The sequence below is a fragment of the Cicer arietinum genome, chromosome 3 (genome assembly GCF_000331145.2).
Source record: "Cicer arietinum cultivar CDC Frontier isolate Library 1 chromosome 3, Cicar.CDCFrontier_v2.0, whole genome shotgun sequence".
Lineage (NCBI taxonomy): Eukaryota > Viridiplantae > Streptophyta > Magnoliopsida > Fabales > Fabaceae > Cicer > Cicer arietinum.
This window is the reverse complement of record NC_021162.2, coordinates 73,603,795-73,620,391: the sequence shown is the minus strand read 5'-3', so window position 1 is coordinate 73,620,391 and position 16,597 is coordinate 73,603,795. Positions and strand designations below refer to the sequence as shown.

At 34.1% G+C, this 16,597-nt stretch overlaps 2 protein-coding genes across 3 annotated transcripts; one reads left to right on the top strand and one right to left on the bottom strand.

The window, feature by feature from the left end:
• Positions 1-1,018: 1,018 nt before the first annotated feature.
• LOC101503277 (DEAD-box ATP-dependent RNA helicase 24) lies at positions 1,019-5,607 on the bottom strand. 2 transcript variants are annotated; one of them, XM_004494374.4, is made up of 5 exons: positions 4,860-5,607; positions 2,781-4,009; positions 2,133-2,172; positions 1,560-1,965; positions 1,019-1,469 (listed from the first exon to the last, which is right to left on the bottom strand). In XM_004494374.4, the coding sequence occupies exons 1-5, from the start codon at positions 5,464-5,466 to the stop codon at positions 1,421-1,423; spliced, it is 2,331 nt and encodes a 776-aa protein (XP_004494431.1). In that variant the 5' UTR covers positions 5,467-5,607; the 3' UTR covers positions 1,019-1,420. The 2 variants fall into 2 exon arrangements, with proteins under 2 accessions (XP_004494431.1, XP_004494432.1); XM_004494375.4 differs by having other exon boundaries at positions 1,019-1,466.
• Positions 5,608-8,968: 3,361 nt separating this feature from the next.
• LOC101502950 (uncharacterized) lies at positions 8,969-15,519 on the top strand. The gene is made up of 8 exons (XM_004494373.4): positions 8,969-9,508; positions 10,565-10,993; positions 11,210-11,584; positions 12,454-12,663; positions 13,846-14,217; positions 14,355-14,598; positions 14,678-14,825; positions 14,964-15,519. Exons 1-8 carry the CDS (start codon positions 9,499-9,501, stop codon positions 15,342-15,344), a joined length of 2,169 nt encoding a protein of 722 aa, XP_004494430.1. The 5' UTR covers positions 8,969-9,498; the 3' UTR covers positions 15,345-15,519.
• Positions 15,520-16,597: the final 1,078 nt, after the last annotated feature.

Sequence of the window (16,597 nt, the reverse complement as noted above, 5' to 3'; positions counted from 1 at the left end):
TGATTAATGCACGACTGACTTTACCATCTTTCTAAAGGAAATGGTGGAGTTTTATTTAACCTCTGACTTTTAAGGTAATGGCCAAAAATTGTTTTAATAAAATTTTAATTATCTAAACAATTCATTTTTTAATTGAAGTTTATCAATTATTTGCAATCAATCACTTATTTAATTAATTTGTGGAGCCTGTTTGACATTTAGGGTGCAATTTCAATACCAAAAACAAAATTAAGTGACGTAGGTATCGCCGCAAATTAAGTGAGGATGAGAAGTGGAAGATGGATTTTCAAAGACTAGTGTGAGGATTAGAAGTGGAAGATGGATTTAGGAAATTATTTTAGTTCAATAAGTTTAGGGACAAAGTAGATAAAGCATTAGTGACCAAATTGTGATTTACTCTTATTTAGATTATTCTTTAAGGAAAAATGGGCAATGAATTATTGTTTGTGTCCAACTGTAATTTTTCTAAATATCGTTTTTTAGACTTGATTTTAATCGTGATCAAAGTTCTTCAACACACTTAGAAAAGATGTGCCAACCATTAATTTTGTTCACAAGAAATTAGAAATTGGGATAAGCTACTATATTATTTTGAATTCTAGAAAGATTTGCTAGAGAAGTCGAATCGAAGAAGAAGCACCATACATATAAACGTTCATAAGTGCGGTTTTTAATCATTGTTGGCAAGTTTTCTCAAAAAATAGTTTTTATTAGTTTTTTTAAGTATTCGACAAAGATGTTACAAGAACTATCATGCAGAGAAGGCTCCGAAGATCAGCCTATCTTATTTAATTAAAACAATAAATGTTTGTACACCTGTCAATTTGTAGAAAATGAGTTGTTGATTTAATTGTTGACTATGAAAATTAGTTGTTTGAGTGATGATGAGATTGAAAATTGTTCATAACTTGTACTCCAAAAATATATATCACATCCTAACTTGCGTGAAATTTATCTTAGATTTGAATCTGATGCCGTTCTCAAATTGTAGCTCCTAGCTAAGAGTAAGACACATGAATGATTTTGAGAAAGAAGTCCATAATTCATCTAAAATAGGACAGTAACAAACATTTGCCTATTAGAGAAACAACTACATTGTGGCAAATTCAAATATACAAAGATCTTCTGGGAACTTGTTTTGGCTGATACTATGGGAACCTGTTTCCATAAGGTGTAATTTTGCTCTGTTTTCTCTCTTTCCTCATGAACAACAAAAAAAGACACCTGTGTGACCGGACTAGGATAAGGCTTGGTTCCTTTAGTGTGCAAAACGGCTTTTAATACATTAGAACCAAACAAACCTCAAGCCTTTCTATAACTGAATTATAGGTGATTGGAAACTAGTGCAATGATAATACAAGCCACATCAAATCAATAGCACTCATACATTTGACAGTGGCACCATTTCAAATGAGACGAACTATCTATCCCAACCTGATGGCCTTCTCCTTTCTCTAGGTTTAGAACTGCTGCAAAAGAAAAAACGAGAACTTTATCAAAAACCTAAGTAATTTAACCATCAAGACATGTGTGAAGAAAGTTCAACTCAGAAAAGTAACCTGTTTGTGCTGTTCTGACCAGGATTTACTCCGGAACTTTGACTAGTGGAATTTGCAGCTGATGTAGCAGGATTGTATGAAGCAGTATGCTGATGAGTATTTATATCGCCGCCAATTGACCCACCAGATACAAAGCCAGCGAGTGCTGGTCTCTTATTAACAGTTATGCTTGTATTATTACTGAATCCTTCATTTTGAGAGTTTGATGATGCAGCAACAAAGTTACTCCTAAATTGTGACATCATTCCTGTTCGCAGAGAATTTACAGCAGCAGATCGACTTGGAACTGTGTTAGATGGTGCATTGTTTGGCTCTGCAGTATATCCAATGCCCAAGCCGAAATCCACTCCTCGCACGCCTTTGCCACCTGCACCACCACCACCTCTGCCTTTGCCTTTTCTTCCACCTGCACAACACAAGAAATGTAAAAAAAGAGATTCTCTATTCGAGCATGACAATATCACGACTCTACTGTAGAGGGATAAGGATACAGCTTATAATTGCATAAACTGTATTATAGCAACATCAGCTTATTTTACTATAGGCATTTAGTATACAAATCAAATAGCATACCTCCTTTTCTTGCATCGCGTTTCGACCTGAATCTCCCATCCTACAGAATTACAAGACAAAAGTCAATACGTAATTTCAAGACACAAACGAAAGATTTGAACCTTTTAGCATAATCATAAAATATGAAAAGAAAATATTTTAGAAACAGAAAAATACAAAGAAAGTAAATGCATTATTAACAGAGAAAACCACCTTCATGATAAACTCTTAGTATATTGAACTACTCACAACACCCAGCACTACCCCTTTAATTGTTCACGAACCATTTCATCTTTCGAAAAGAGCAATTCAATCATTTTAATATCCTCGTAAATGATCATATAGTCGCAAACAGTCAAACCTAAGAAACCTATAGGATATAAAACCTCTAAATTTGTTTCTGAAGTCCACCTTCTTAGAAACCTACCTCAACCACCAACAGTTCCACTTTACATAAACATTTCAAGAAATATGTACTAATTACTTAATAATTCACTTTTGGCATGTAAATAGCATAAGGGGGTGAATGGGAGGTTCTACAAAATCTACAATTGCATGAACCAGCAATAATAATTAACTATATGTATACAAGAGTCTACAAACATGAAATCAATTGCACAGACATTGATACTCGTGATGAAACAAAAATACGATATAGGGCATCATTACCTTCATAGCAAGATCCATCAACTCCGTGGACACATTCTGACCAGCAGCAACTAAGCTATTTACCAATTCGCCAGCAAACCGTGCTTCTTTTTGAGTTATAAGAGTGTATGCAACTCCTTCCTTGTCACCAGCACGGCCTGTTCTTCCAATGCGATGGACATGCATGTCCATATCTTTAGCAATATCAAAGTTTACCACGGTTTTAATTGACTTGATGTCAAGACCACGAGCAGCAACGTCAGTTGCAATTAGCACATGGTAGGTGCCAGATTTAAACTTCTGTAAAATATCCATACGAGAAGCTTGATCCTTATCACCGTGCAGGGCAGCAACTTTAAAGCTTCTCTGAGCCAACTGTGATTCAATTTCATCCACAGTGGCCTTTTTGGAAGCAAAAACTAACGTATCGCCTTGATCAATCGTTTCGGGCAGTTTCTCCAGAAGCCACGGCAGTTTCTCAGAATCAGAAGGAATTACTTGAACAACTTGAGTAATATCTTCATTTGCCATCCCCACCTCCCCCACTGTCACCCTGACAGGATCTGAAAGGATTTCCCTGGCTAACTTTTCGACTTTGCGAGGCATTGTTGCAGAAAATAGCAAAGTTTGGCGGTCCGGCCTAATCTGACCAACAATGGACCTTACTTGTGGCTCAAATCCAAGATCAAACATTCGATCAGCCTCATCAAGCACTAGGTAAGTTGCTCTCAACATTGTCAATGCCTTCATTTTTAGCATGTCTATTAATCTCCCAGGGGTAGCAACGACAATCTCACAGCCTGCCTTAAGTTCTTTGAATTGTTCAAGTTTTGACATTCCACCATAGACAGCAGAGACACGTATACCGTATGCTTTTGCAAATTTCTTAGCCTCGAGATATATCTGATGTGCCAATTCTCTAGTAGGCGCACATATCACTCCAATAGGACCTTCCTCCTTCTGAAGCTCTGGCTGATCCATGATATGCACAATCATAGGAAGCACAAAAGCAGCAGTTTTACCAGAACCAGTTTTGGCTATGCCAATGATATCTCTTCCAGAAAGCACAACCGGTAAAGCTTGGCATTGTATAGAAGTGGGTTTCTCATAACCTTGTTTCTTTATAGCAGCCATAATTTGTGGAGCAAACCCACATTCTTCAAATGTTTTAACTGGCTTAGGAACATCAAAACCAGATACTCGGATTGCCAAACTCTTCCTGTAATCAATTACATCTTGCTCGCTCATACCTGTATCAAGAGGAAAAAGCACACCAAAAGTTCAATTGCTTTGAGTAGAGTTTTAACTTTAAGCAGATGTATGTGCTAGGGAGTGGTATTGTCAGCACATCATGTGCTTGTGATGGGTACAAGCTACTATTTTGGACTGACTAGTTTACGCTCTTACTGATATTCTTCAGATAATGGGCCAAGCATGTCATCCTTTGATATACAATTGTGGAAAATATATCATTTTGTGCCTTAGAGCTAAAGACAAGTACTGCAATTTCCACAATTGAAACATATTGCAGAAATGTTTAGCTTTAAGGCTCAAGATTTCCACAATTGTCTATCAAATGACTACTGTTTGGTCCATCACCGACAGAATATCAGTAGGAGGGTAATTGTCGATTCAAAATAGTAGTCTATACGACTGTACCCCATCACAACTACCAAATATGACATATTTGACCATAACTTCAAATAATTGGGAGACAGCTTAACAATCATTATTATTCAAGTAGGAAGCTTACTCTTCTCCTTAAAGTCGTTTATTGACTTATTTGAACTTATCTATTGACAAAACAAGCACTTGTGAGACTATTTGGAAGAGCTTGCGAAAACAATTTGACTTCATTTTACATTTTGTGATAAAAGTAGCTTATACACAAGCACTTATATTATAAATGTGTATGTTATAAGTGCTTAATTAAGTTGTTCATTCAAACATGGCTTTAATGAAATGACATTATCTTCCATGTGAAATATTAACAAAATAAAATGTAGGCAAGGAGTCACAATTCAGCATCAACAAGTAAAACATAACAATAGAATTTCAGGGTTGTATTATGTTCTGTTATGGAGCGAGTGAAATAAATACCTGATATTGAAGGCGTCTCCTCATAAAAATCCTTATTGAAAGGCTCATAATCAATGGAAGTGTGATCAAGAGGAGTTATGGGTTCAATTTTCTTCTTATCAAGAACAATAGGGTTATCATCGGAATCATACTCTATCAAACCAGCATCCACAGCCTTAGCAGCAGCATAAACCTCCTCATCAGAATCGTATCCAGCATGCAGCGCTTCCGATGCAAGCGTCAACCCTAAATCCTTTTTCGCTCTCAAAAAACTCTCCATTGGATCGTCCTCTTCATCATCTCTGTACCTATCCTCTGCTTTCTCCTTCGGCTTCGGAGGTGGTGCCGCCTTCATCTCCTCGTGTATCCCTTCCATGAAAGCATCTAAAGGATCGATTTCCTCTTCCTTATCAGCACCACCACCATCACCGTCGTTATTGTTGTTAGCTTCATCTCTGGTATCGTCATCGTACTCGATGTTGTCGATGTCGGTGTCTTCGTAGTTGTCGTGGCCTTTGCGGGAAGAAGGAGGGACATAGAGTCGTTGAGGAGGTTGAGATCGCTCGAAACTGTACGTTGATTGGCGGTTTATGCCGAAACCTTCGAATCCGAACTTTCTCTTTGACATATCTGATTAATTGGCAGGTTTTTTTGCGGAAAAAATGAGAGAGAGAAAACCCTAGCTGAGCTTAAACGACGTCGCAGATGATTGAGTTAGATGATGGAATTTAGGGCTAGTATAAATTTAGGATAAGATGGGGTTTTATGTTTGAACTATTTTGGGTACTGGGATGTGGAGCTTCTGTTCTGTGTTGCGAGCAGTGTTGTTCAACACACCATCGCGGTCGATTTTTTTCTGGTTGAAGGAGGAAGGTGATAGGGACGGGTATTTTTAGTTGGGCGGGCGGGTGCCCGAACCAAATGATAAAGCCCATACCCAAATGATAAAAGATGTAAGTAAAATTCATAAATTCTGCTTAGGAGTTTAAATTTTTTTATTTTTCTTTTATTTAATGTTTGATTTATGTTTTGTTTGTAATGTTAATCTTTAAACCTGCATAGTTGTGATTTGTTTTGGATTTTTGATCAAAATATATATACATATATGATTGTTAAAATAGTAATGTGTCGTAATAATATTTATAAGATAATTTTAATAAGTAAAATTTAAATAATGATGTGGTATTTTTTTATTATAAATTAAAATATTCGATTATTTTTCATCAACATCTTCGACTTCTTCAAATTTCCAAAATTTTTGATAACTTCAACTTTTGGAACTCCAAAAATCACAACAACTCTTTTTTTTAATTAAATTTTCCTCTATTCAATTAATGTTTTTTTAATAAATATGTGGTTTGGTTTTAATGTTTTTTACTTCAATCACCATATTTCATGTTTTAAATTTATTTTTTTAATTTCAAAAATAAAAATTATTTATATACTATATTTTATTTTGTACATCGCATAAATACAACCACTAATTTGAAGACTTAAAGGCAAACATTGCAAATAAACATAATATAAAGAACCAAATGGAGAGAAAAAAATATTAAGAATCTACTCATAAATCGACTCTAAATATAGTCTATTTGGTTCAACGGAAGAGAAATGGTGAAATTTTAATGGTTTTGTGTTTAGTTCAATAGGAGAGGAAGGATTTTTAATGGTTTTTTAGTTATATGGAGTCCCTCCTTTCTTCTCCTAAAATTTAAACCAATTTAAAAATATTACCTCGTTTCATCTACCTCAAACCAAACAAGATAAAAAAAATGTATTTTAGTCTAAAATTAAATCCTTTTGTAAAAAAAAATAAAAAATTAACAAGTTAAATAGCACAGGCACTTTCGTTGTGCATATATGTGAATGAGAATTAGTTGTCATTCATTGGAGATTAAAGGACCAATATATTTTGAAATAAGAGCATTAGCTAAGCAACACATATCCTCTTGGATAAACAGCAATGTCATTTTAGAATTAAATTCTCAAATCACGTTTTTAAAACTGTGATTCCAAGTGATATCTAGTTAATGTGAGATGACTTAATGTTCAACGTTTATATTAAAAGTGAAAACCACAATTACAACAAAAGTTGTAATTCAACCTTCAAATGAAATTTTAAAAAGACCATCAAACATGATACACCTAAGATTACTAAATGGAGCTACCGTCAACATTGATTTTAACCATATTTTTTAAGGAGATTGCGAAGAAATATACTTGAGAATTGAAACCTTATAAAAATCATAAATCGTCTTCTTAGTGGTGTGAAACATTAGTATTGATTTGTCTCATCATATATTACAGACTAATTGTTATCGGTAAAAAGATTATTCATTGCGAGACTTCCAAATCATCCACCAACAAATGAAAAAAAAAAAAAAAGAATCCATATTTGTCAACCGCATTCATTTTGATCCAAATGTCAAGATAATTCTCACAAAACATGGGTGTGAGATGGAAAATCAAGATAGTTCCAAACTTGCATGGCCTTGGGTCAATCCGTGAGAGTATGTAAAATTGTTTCAATTGATGTACCACATTCATAGCGATGAGCATTTGGAAAAACATGGCGAGTATGGTTGGTAGATAACTTTTCATGCGTAATAATTTGCACAAAATGACAAATATTATCAAGTAACTTGAGTTTCCAAATCCACAATTAGGCCACATGTTGATTTTGTAAAGAATTAAACATCAATGTTAACGAATAGTAAGTCGGTTTGACGATGTAGGTACCCGAGATAGAGGTTCCCAAACGAGAATATCATATGAATCCTTATTATTAAAGACACTTGTCATCCCCATTTCAATTTATAAATAAATACGAGTGTAAATAACACCAAAATCCCAATTACCATAATAACATACATCATCAACATGCAAGTGACTAATATGTTAAACTTGATCAAAGTTTATTCGCCGTCTCTAGTCAGGGATTTGCCACTATGACAAATGATTTTCAACCACTTGATATATTTGATGAAATTGAAGGGAACCTTTGTACTTCACTCGACCATGGATGGAAGTCCCATGCATTTGCCTATGTTGAGGCAAACATGAACTTCTATCAAATATGACATAGCTCCTAGCCAATACGACATAGTTTCCTTGCGCTCAGGTAAAACCCTATAGCTGGAAAAAAAATTGTGAAAGTTGGTAAATTGTCTCAATGTCTCTCATGCTTATTGCCCCTAAAAAAATGAAAGCAATAATATGTAAGTAACACGTGAGTAATAATAGAGACATATCTTCGAATTATATATCCATTAATGATTCCACTTATTTCAACTTGACGAATTCAGGTTGACAAACTTGTGACACCTAGTATGATCAAGTAATACTAAGGTGGATCACCTTAACTTATACATTTGCCAAGTATAATTGGTCCAAATGAATATTGGATAATTAAAACAATGCAAGTGACATATTACACACATATTACATGCTAATAAATTCATTTTTATTGAAACCATCTTAAACATGATATCTCATGATATAACCACAAGCAAATTTATCACAAGTGGACTTTTATGATATATATATATATATATATATATATATATATATAAATTAACATGTTTTGATATTACCAAATTAATTGACTAATAGTTGAATGATATTATTTCGTAAATCAATACTATTTATTTAATAAACATTTAATATAATGTTGATGTGGATCAACTAGTGATAAACTATCTCAACTATTAATTAAAATTTTAATACTATCAATATGTTAACTCATGATAATCACATGTTTTGCCATGTCAAATTTTAAAGGAATATTGTCCCTACTTATTGAAATGCATGGTAAAGAGTAAGGACACACATCTATCTATAAAATACTTTTAAGATAACGATTTAGTGCCAAAATTAAACAGGAATGAGATTGATCCAAATAAAGAAAATAAATGTTATGGCAACAAGAAGAGGTGTATAATTAATTATACTACCATTATGAACGGGTAGAAAGCACGGCGAGTAATAAAAATGAGAAAGCAGTACACCGACAGTGCAAAGCATTGAATTGAATAATTATTAAGATATTTATCCATGACTATACGTATCCCCCTTCAATTCCCAAATATTTATCTAGCACCTGCAACACGCTCGAGAAAACAACACAAAAAGTTGAATCGTCATTCATTAATGGTCCCTTATTTAGACTGTTACCGTTAGTTTGTCCTTTTCCGTTAACTCCGCACTTTGAGGCGCCTCATTTAAAACCCTTCCCATTTCTCTTCCATCGCACGCAACGGAAATACCCAAAAAACCAAAACCCATTTTACCACTACCACAACACTAGCAGCAACTATTTTATATTTATACAAAAAATTAAAAATTGAAATTAAAAAAAAAAAAGAAAATGAAAAATAATTTTGCCTCTACTTCTATTCCATGTAAACACTTTGATTTTCTCCTTCTCCGTTCACAGTGACGATTCTCCGATTTGACTCAGCTATGACGAACTTGACTCGGAGCTTATTAACTCAACCTGAAATTATTTTCTTGATGATAATTCCTCGTTTGGATCCTCCTTCGTTTTCAGCTACTAGCGATTCTTGTTCATAGTGCCACTTTTGCTTCTCTCGCCGTTGATTTGATTTCATCCGAGTTCTGCGTAGATCTGATCCGTTCAGGGAAATCAACGGCGTCAGTCATGTTAATCGGTAATGTTAGGTTTTTAGGTGTTCCATAATTTGATTAATTTATGATTACTTGTTAGTTTTGTATATGGAGTCGAAGCTTTGTTTTGAGTTACATGGTTGATTTTGACTAAGAGAGTTGCAGTTTTGAGATTCTGTTTGTTATCGAGAAATGCTGCTTGTGATTCTATGGAGTTTCTAATTTGAGTGTTTTTCTTTGTTGAAATTAAGGAGAATGCTATAAGAAAAGTATATAACATGTTTGAATTCGCGCTTATTGGTTTAATCTAGGAAAATGCCACTGGAAAAATGAAAATGCCAAAGAAAAGTATATAAGCTTTGTTTTATGTAGTTGATATTAGAAAAAAATATTATGCGATAGGTTTAAGTACTATAATTAACCTTGTCGGTTGCAACTTATAGTGAAGCCTCATGGTTGTTATGACGGAGGATTTTGGAAGAGAGAGTTATGAAGGAGTAAGTGTATATTTTGGCCTCTATATTTAAGATTTTTAAAAAACAGAGAGAATAATATGATATAATATTTTATAATCTCAATTCATTTTTGGAAATAATTTTAGAGCTTCCTTATTTAGAAGAGAAAAATAAGCCTTCCACTCCAAAATCCTCCATTCAAACATATCCTTAATGAAACTCTAGATGAAAAGACGATCATTTAAACTGGGAGATATGATCTATTTAAGAGCATCTCAAATACTGTTGTTATGTGAGTTCCTATCCCTATGAACCAATTCATTTCCAGTTCCATTATTGGAGCAAGCTGACATGGAGTCCAGCAGGATGAACATTTACTACAAGAATAGTTATTCTATAAGAAACAAGATCTTAGTTTTTTTTTTCTCTCAACACAACCAACAACATTAAATTTTATCATGGAAATTCTTATTCTACAGTTTTGCGCATTGACACCGATTATGCTTGAGAAGCAATCATAATTCTTATGCATCTGCTTTAAGTTTATGTTATTTCAAAGTAATATCTTTTCTGATTTTTTATTTCAGAGTTTTGTAAAGTATCCTCCTTAACAGTTTGCTTTTGTTGTTGTTGCCAACAATGCAGATATATTAAAAACGATTAAAGGCTTATTGCTGAAATGGATGCTTATATTATCTTACCTGGTATTTATGATCGAGTCTAGTGTACATGATAAAACACTGCAACCCCCATTGCTATCTGCAGCTAGATCACCTTTGGTCGCAGTTCTTGTTCATGATATGCCTCTACCAGCAAATCCCCATGGGTCCAAGTATATGCTTTCTCGTGGTGCACCGATTGCAACACTGTCACCGGCCAATCCTCCTTCATCATATGGCCCTTTCATAAATCCTAGCCAACCCCCTGAAAGTTCACATTTATCCATCCCATTCAAGGAGAGGAGTGAATGGAAACTCCCAATATCTGGCTTTAAAAATATTGCTCCTATTCATTCTACGGCAGCTGCAGTCCCTTCTGCTTTGGCTCAGCCACCATTGTCCCCTCATGCTTCCAGTAAGTCATCACGTTTTTTTTTATAAATCTTAAATTTTTAGTTATCTTATCTTTATTTTGTTTTTTAAAAAGTCAGCCAGGCCTAGAAAACTGGCATGTGCTCTTGTAAATAATTGCTTAATTTTGAAAATAAGCATCACATTGTCTTGCAATTTTTTTGTGAGCTTTTGAACCTGAAGCTGATGATGACATTGTTGCTTATTTTTATTCTTCCAGATTGCTGTAAACAAGACATGGTGTTGAAACGAGGAAGTAAGGGTTGCCACTGTGTATATCCCATAAAGCTAGACATTCTTCTTTTGAATGTCTCTCAGAGTCCTGATTGGGATAGATTTCTTGAAGAATTAGCAACCCAGCTAGGGTTACAAAATAATACCCAGATTGAGCTGATAAACTTTTATGTAATCAATTTATCAACACTAAATATCTCAATGGATATTACTCCACACAAAGGCATTGGTTTCTCTGCCAATGAAGCTTCTAAAATAAACTCTTCGCTTTCAATGCATAAGGTTCGGTTAGACCCTGGATTAGTAGGTGGGTACAAACTTCTCAACATAAGGTGGTTTGAACCTCCACCTCTGACTCAAGGTAGGTCCAGGCCTATTTTAATCTAAAATATTTCACTCCTAATCATGATGCTTTGGGGTACTCAATTATTGAAAATAGGGTTAAATAAGTTTTTAGCCCCTATAAAATTATTGTATTTCACTTCTAGTCCCTATAAATTTTCGTCGCACTTTTTAGTCCCTACAAATATCACATTTTTCAATTTTAGTCTCTAGTAGGGACTAAAATTGAAAACAATGATATTTGTAGGGACTAAAAAGCGCGATTTTTTTTATAGGGATTAAAAGTGAAATACATCAATTTTATAGGGACTAGAAACTTATTTAACCCTTGAAAGTAACAAAAAGATGACTATTGTGCAGCTTACGAACTTACGAAGAATAGTGTTTATTCACACCTAGTTTTTGAACTTTTGTGTATCTAAATTATACTGTTATTCTTTGTCTTTATTCGTCCGTCTTTTAATATTTCATGATTCCTGCTTAAGTGGTAAGGAGAAGATAAGTTGTGTTTATGCTGAAGGGGTCTATGTTTTACTCATGGCACCTAATGACTTTTTTTATAATTAATTCTTCCTAGATTTTGTATTCAACCAGCAAATAGCAGATAATGCTGATGCTTATGGAAGTTTTTGTACTATGAAATGTAAATTTGAATTGTGATGGTGAAGATGTAATATTTGTCATATTGTTATTTATCCTTGTTTTTTCTGTATGCGTTTGTGCGTTTACACATGTTATTTAAATTTTTACTACTACATACACTTTGAGGCACTAGTGTTTATCTAATGTAAAGTCTGAAACTTTTCTACTGTTATTGAACTCAAATAATAAAACAAACAATTTCTTATGCTTTTATATTTATCAACATAACTTTGTATGTTAATGCAGCTCCTACTTTAACTGCATCGCCGGAGAAAGCACCTATATATCATTCACCTACAGCTACATCATCGAGTTCTTCAGATAAGGGAGGGCATTCAAATCTATTTCTTATTTTCGGAATTGCTATTGGCATGCTCTTCATTGCAATTGTATCTATATTAATATTCTGTTTATGCACATTGCTGCCGAAGGAAAAAGCACCCCCCATAGAAACTGGTAATATCACTAATTTTAGGTTTGTTTATGAGAATGTAAATTGGGATCATGAAACTTGTTTTGCATGCAATTTTATGCCATTGAATCTTATTGACTTCTACTTGTTTAAAATTATTGCGTGCATCTGACCTCACTGAAGGTTGCAGGTTTCATCCTTGCATGTTTTTACATTTTAAAAAGTAAGGTAGAATCTTTGATCATGTGCTTGCGAAATTCAAAATTTTCCATTTGTGAACAAATGACATGCCGAGCTGCCGATGAATTAAACGGCAACTTAGTTAAATGTTTGGATCAAAATAGTAGTTTTTTTATTTCCTCCTAACTCTTCTTCAGAATTTCATCCTAGCAACATGTTTTTACATTTTAAACTGTAAGGTAGAATGTAAGATCACGTGGGTGTGAGACTCAAATTGTGTTATTATAGAAATGATATGCCAAGCTGTTGATGAATTAAATAGCAATTTAGATTCATTTTGAATAGACTTTTCGAGAAGCTTTTGCATCCCAATTCTTTTAGAAGCTCTCTCATTTCGATTTTCATAAATATCTACAAGCTTATAAGGTCTTTTTCTTATGAGAAGAACCGTTAACTTTTTTATCGAGAAGCTTTTATAAGCTAGAAGCTAATCCAAATTCAGGCTAAAGGTTTGGAGCAAAATAGCGAAATGTTTTTTCCTTTTAATACTTCAGGATTTCATCCTAGCATGGTTTTACTTTTTGTTGGAAATTCCACCTTCATTGCAGTAGTCGCCTAATTGCAGCATTTGGGTTGCCTTCATTGCAGCCTCCGACACCTTCATTGTGTTGGGTGTGAAGGGGTGGATTTAGTCCCACATTGTCTAGAGATATGGCTTGTGTAGTGTTTATAAAGCTTGGGCAGCCTTCACCTTACCGCCCGATTTTGTAAGGTTGAGTTAGGCTAATCCAAATTATAAGATGGCATCAAAACACTCAAAATGTGCTATTTATGGAAAAATGATATGCCGGAAACCATGCTAGGATACTCTTATGGATAAATCATAACTTATGATACTCTTATGGATAACATTAATGTTAATGATAGTTTTTGAATTTTGATGATATTTTTTAATTTATTTTAGAATTTTTTTCATTTATCCTGTGTTGTCATATATTATATTTTAGTCCATAGTCATACTGCTCATGTTTCTCCCTTTCCTGCAGAAAAGCCAAGGACAGAAAGTGCCGTTTCAGCTGGGGGTTCTATTCCCCACCCAACCAGTACACGGTTTATTGCTTATGAAGAACTTAAAGAAGCCACAAACAACTTTGAACCTGCCAGTGTACTTGGAGAAGGAGGGTTTGGTAAAGTTTTTAAAGGGATCTTAAGTGATGGCACTTCTGTTGCAATTAAGAGGCTTACAAGTGGAGGGCAACAGGGTGACAAAGAATTTTTGGCTGAGGTTGAAATGCTTAGCCGATTGCATCATCGTAACCTTGTAAAACTAGTGGGATACTATAGTAATCGTGAGTCATCACAAAATCTACTTTGCTATGAGCTTGTTCCTAACGGAACTTTGGAGGCTTGGCTTCATGGTAATGTAATTTTTCATATCATGGGTTCAACTTTTAAATTTGAACTTGTGTTATTTGTTGTATTATTTTTCTTGGATAGTTTCTTTTTTCCTTTCATCATGTGACACTTAATAGGAATTTGCATTGATTTATTCCAGGTCCCTTGGGAATAAATTGTCCTTTGGATTGGGACACTAGAATGAAGATTGCTCTTGATGCTGCAAGAGGACTTTCGTACCTGCACGAAGACTCACAGCCGTGTGTAATACACAGAGATTTCAAGGCAACCAACATATTGCTCGAGAACAATTTTCACGCCAAGGTTGCAGATTTTGGTCTTGCTAAGCAAGCACCTGAAGGCAGAGCTAATTATTTGTCTACTCGTGTCATGGGCACCTTTGGGTTAGTCTCGGTATATTTCTTCTCATAGTTGTTATTTCCATTGAAGTTAGGTTTAAGGTGAAATGAAACTTTTATGTAGGTATGTAGCTCCTGAATATGCCATGACTGGACACCTACTTGTTAAAAGTGATGTTTATAGCTATGGAGTTGTCTTGTTAGAACTTCTCACCGGAAGGAAACCTGTCGATATGTCACAGCCAACTGGACAAGAGAACCTTGTTACTTGGGTTAGTTCCATATCTAGTCAATCTCATATTATTATTATTATCAAAGTTGAAAGCATTTGATTGAAGGTTGAATTTTAATCTGTTTGTTCTGTAAAGTTTTCATTGTTGGGCAGACTTTAATTTTTTTATTCCGTTCAGGCTAGGCCAATCCTTAGAGATAAGGACAGGTTGGACGAGATAGCTGATCCGAGGCTCGGGGGAAAGTATCCAAAGGAAGATTTTGTGCGCGTGTGCACTATTGCAGCAGCATGTGTTGCTCCTGAAGCAAACCAACGACCCACAATGGGTGAAGTGGTACAGTCACTTAAAATGGTGCAGCGCATCACAGAATACCATGATTCTGTGTTACCATCATCCAATACACAGTCCAATATGAGACAGTCCTCTAGCACTTTCGAGTTTGATGGAACATCTTCAGTGTTCTCTTCCGGCCCTTACTCTGGTCTAAGCGCAGCCTTCGATACTGACAACATTTCTAGGACAGTGGTTTTCTCTGAAGATCTTCATGAAGGACGATGAAATACGAGAAAACTCGAATCATTCATGAAAAGTTTTAAACCATGTAATTTAGATCCATTTCAATCCATGGCTAAAGGTTAAATCATAAGCCGCAAATTTTTTCAAAGTGATTGAAGCTTTTAGCTGTTGAGGTGACAAGATTTTAATTAATGAGTAAATAGTGCAGTTCCTAGCAGATTACGTTTTATTGAGTTAGCAGATTATGTTTTTGACACAAGCAGATTATGTTAACCGCTAAAAAAAAGATGACTTGGCTAATATAGTTTTTAAAATAAACTAATGGTGCACCCAGGCGCATCGCAAGGTGAATAATGTGTGAAAATAATATTTTCATATTTAAAATTTTAAAATATTAAATTTCTCATTGTTAAATATTTTGTTTTAATCAACTGTGTGTAAATATTATTTATAGTGTAATTCAATTAAATTGTATTATTTATAAATGTGATGATGATATTCTTTAATATTTTTTCTTTAAACTTGAATTTTTCTATTTGTCCAACCTATAATCTTCTCCTCTTTCATTGTGATTTATCCTTTTGTCAATGATGCTCCATCTGTTCATCTCCCCTCCCACTATTTTCATATCGCATCTCATTCTGAACAGTAGACAACGGCTCAGTTGAACACATTTTCTTCCGCTCGTAGGTTTTCAATTTTTATATTTTTTAATAAAATTTTTGCTTGGAGAAAAAAGGAGTGTATTGTTAAGTAATTTGTAATTCAAGTAATATAACAATTGAAGTATGTAATTAACTAATTAATCAATCAGTTATATAGTAGTTAAAACGATGTTGGAATGGATAGAAATATATCATTTATAAATAACATATTCAATAGACAAGTCATACCATTTATATACTAATGTATTTTTTTTGTTTTTTGCACTTGAAGTAACAAATTAAAACTATCATGTATGTGATTGTATATTTGTATTGCTCTCCTTAATCCTTAATATGAGACCATAAACATGTAGCTTTAGTAAAAATAGTTGATGAGATTCAGAAAAATTGAAAGGGGTTGTGATTGTTGTTAGTAAAACTGCTTCCTAAAATGATAACAACATCACGATCTAATTAGAAAGGAAATGATAAATATTGATTTATTAAAGTTTCATGTATCAAATGATGTATGGTACAACAAATATCGTAGCCAACAACAAGTATCATGGGAAAGAATCTACAATATGGCTCAAATGTTAGACATACGAAAAATGTGTCAACAAACTTTTTAGTCACCTAAATCAACATAAT

Excerpts from the sequence above, each read along its gene's own strand:
- LOC101503277 (XM_004494374.4), bottom strand. The coding sequence starts at position 5,466 with ATGTCAAAGAGAAAGTTCGGATTCGAAGGTTTCGGCATAAACCGCCAA. Across the intron at positions 2,173-2,780 it reads TGATGGATCTTGCTATGAAG|GATGGGAGATTCAGGTCGAA; the intron begins GTAATGATGCCC and ends GTAATTCTGTAG. Across the intron at positions 1,470-1,559 it reads GGTCAGAACAGCACAAACAG|CAGTTCTAAACCTAGAGAAA; the intron begins GTTACTTTTCTG and ends TTTCTTTTGCAG.
- LOC101502950 (XM_004494373.4), top strand. Across the intron at positions 11,585-12,453 it reads ACCTCCACCTCTGACTCAAG|CTCCTACTTTAACTGCATCG; the intron begins GTAGGTCCAGGC and ends ATGTTAATGCAG. Across the intron at positions 14,218-14,354 it reads TTTGGAGGCTTGGCTTCATG|GTCCCTTGGGAATAAATTGT; the intron begins GTAATGTAATTT and ends GATTTATTCCAG.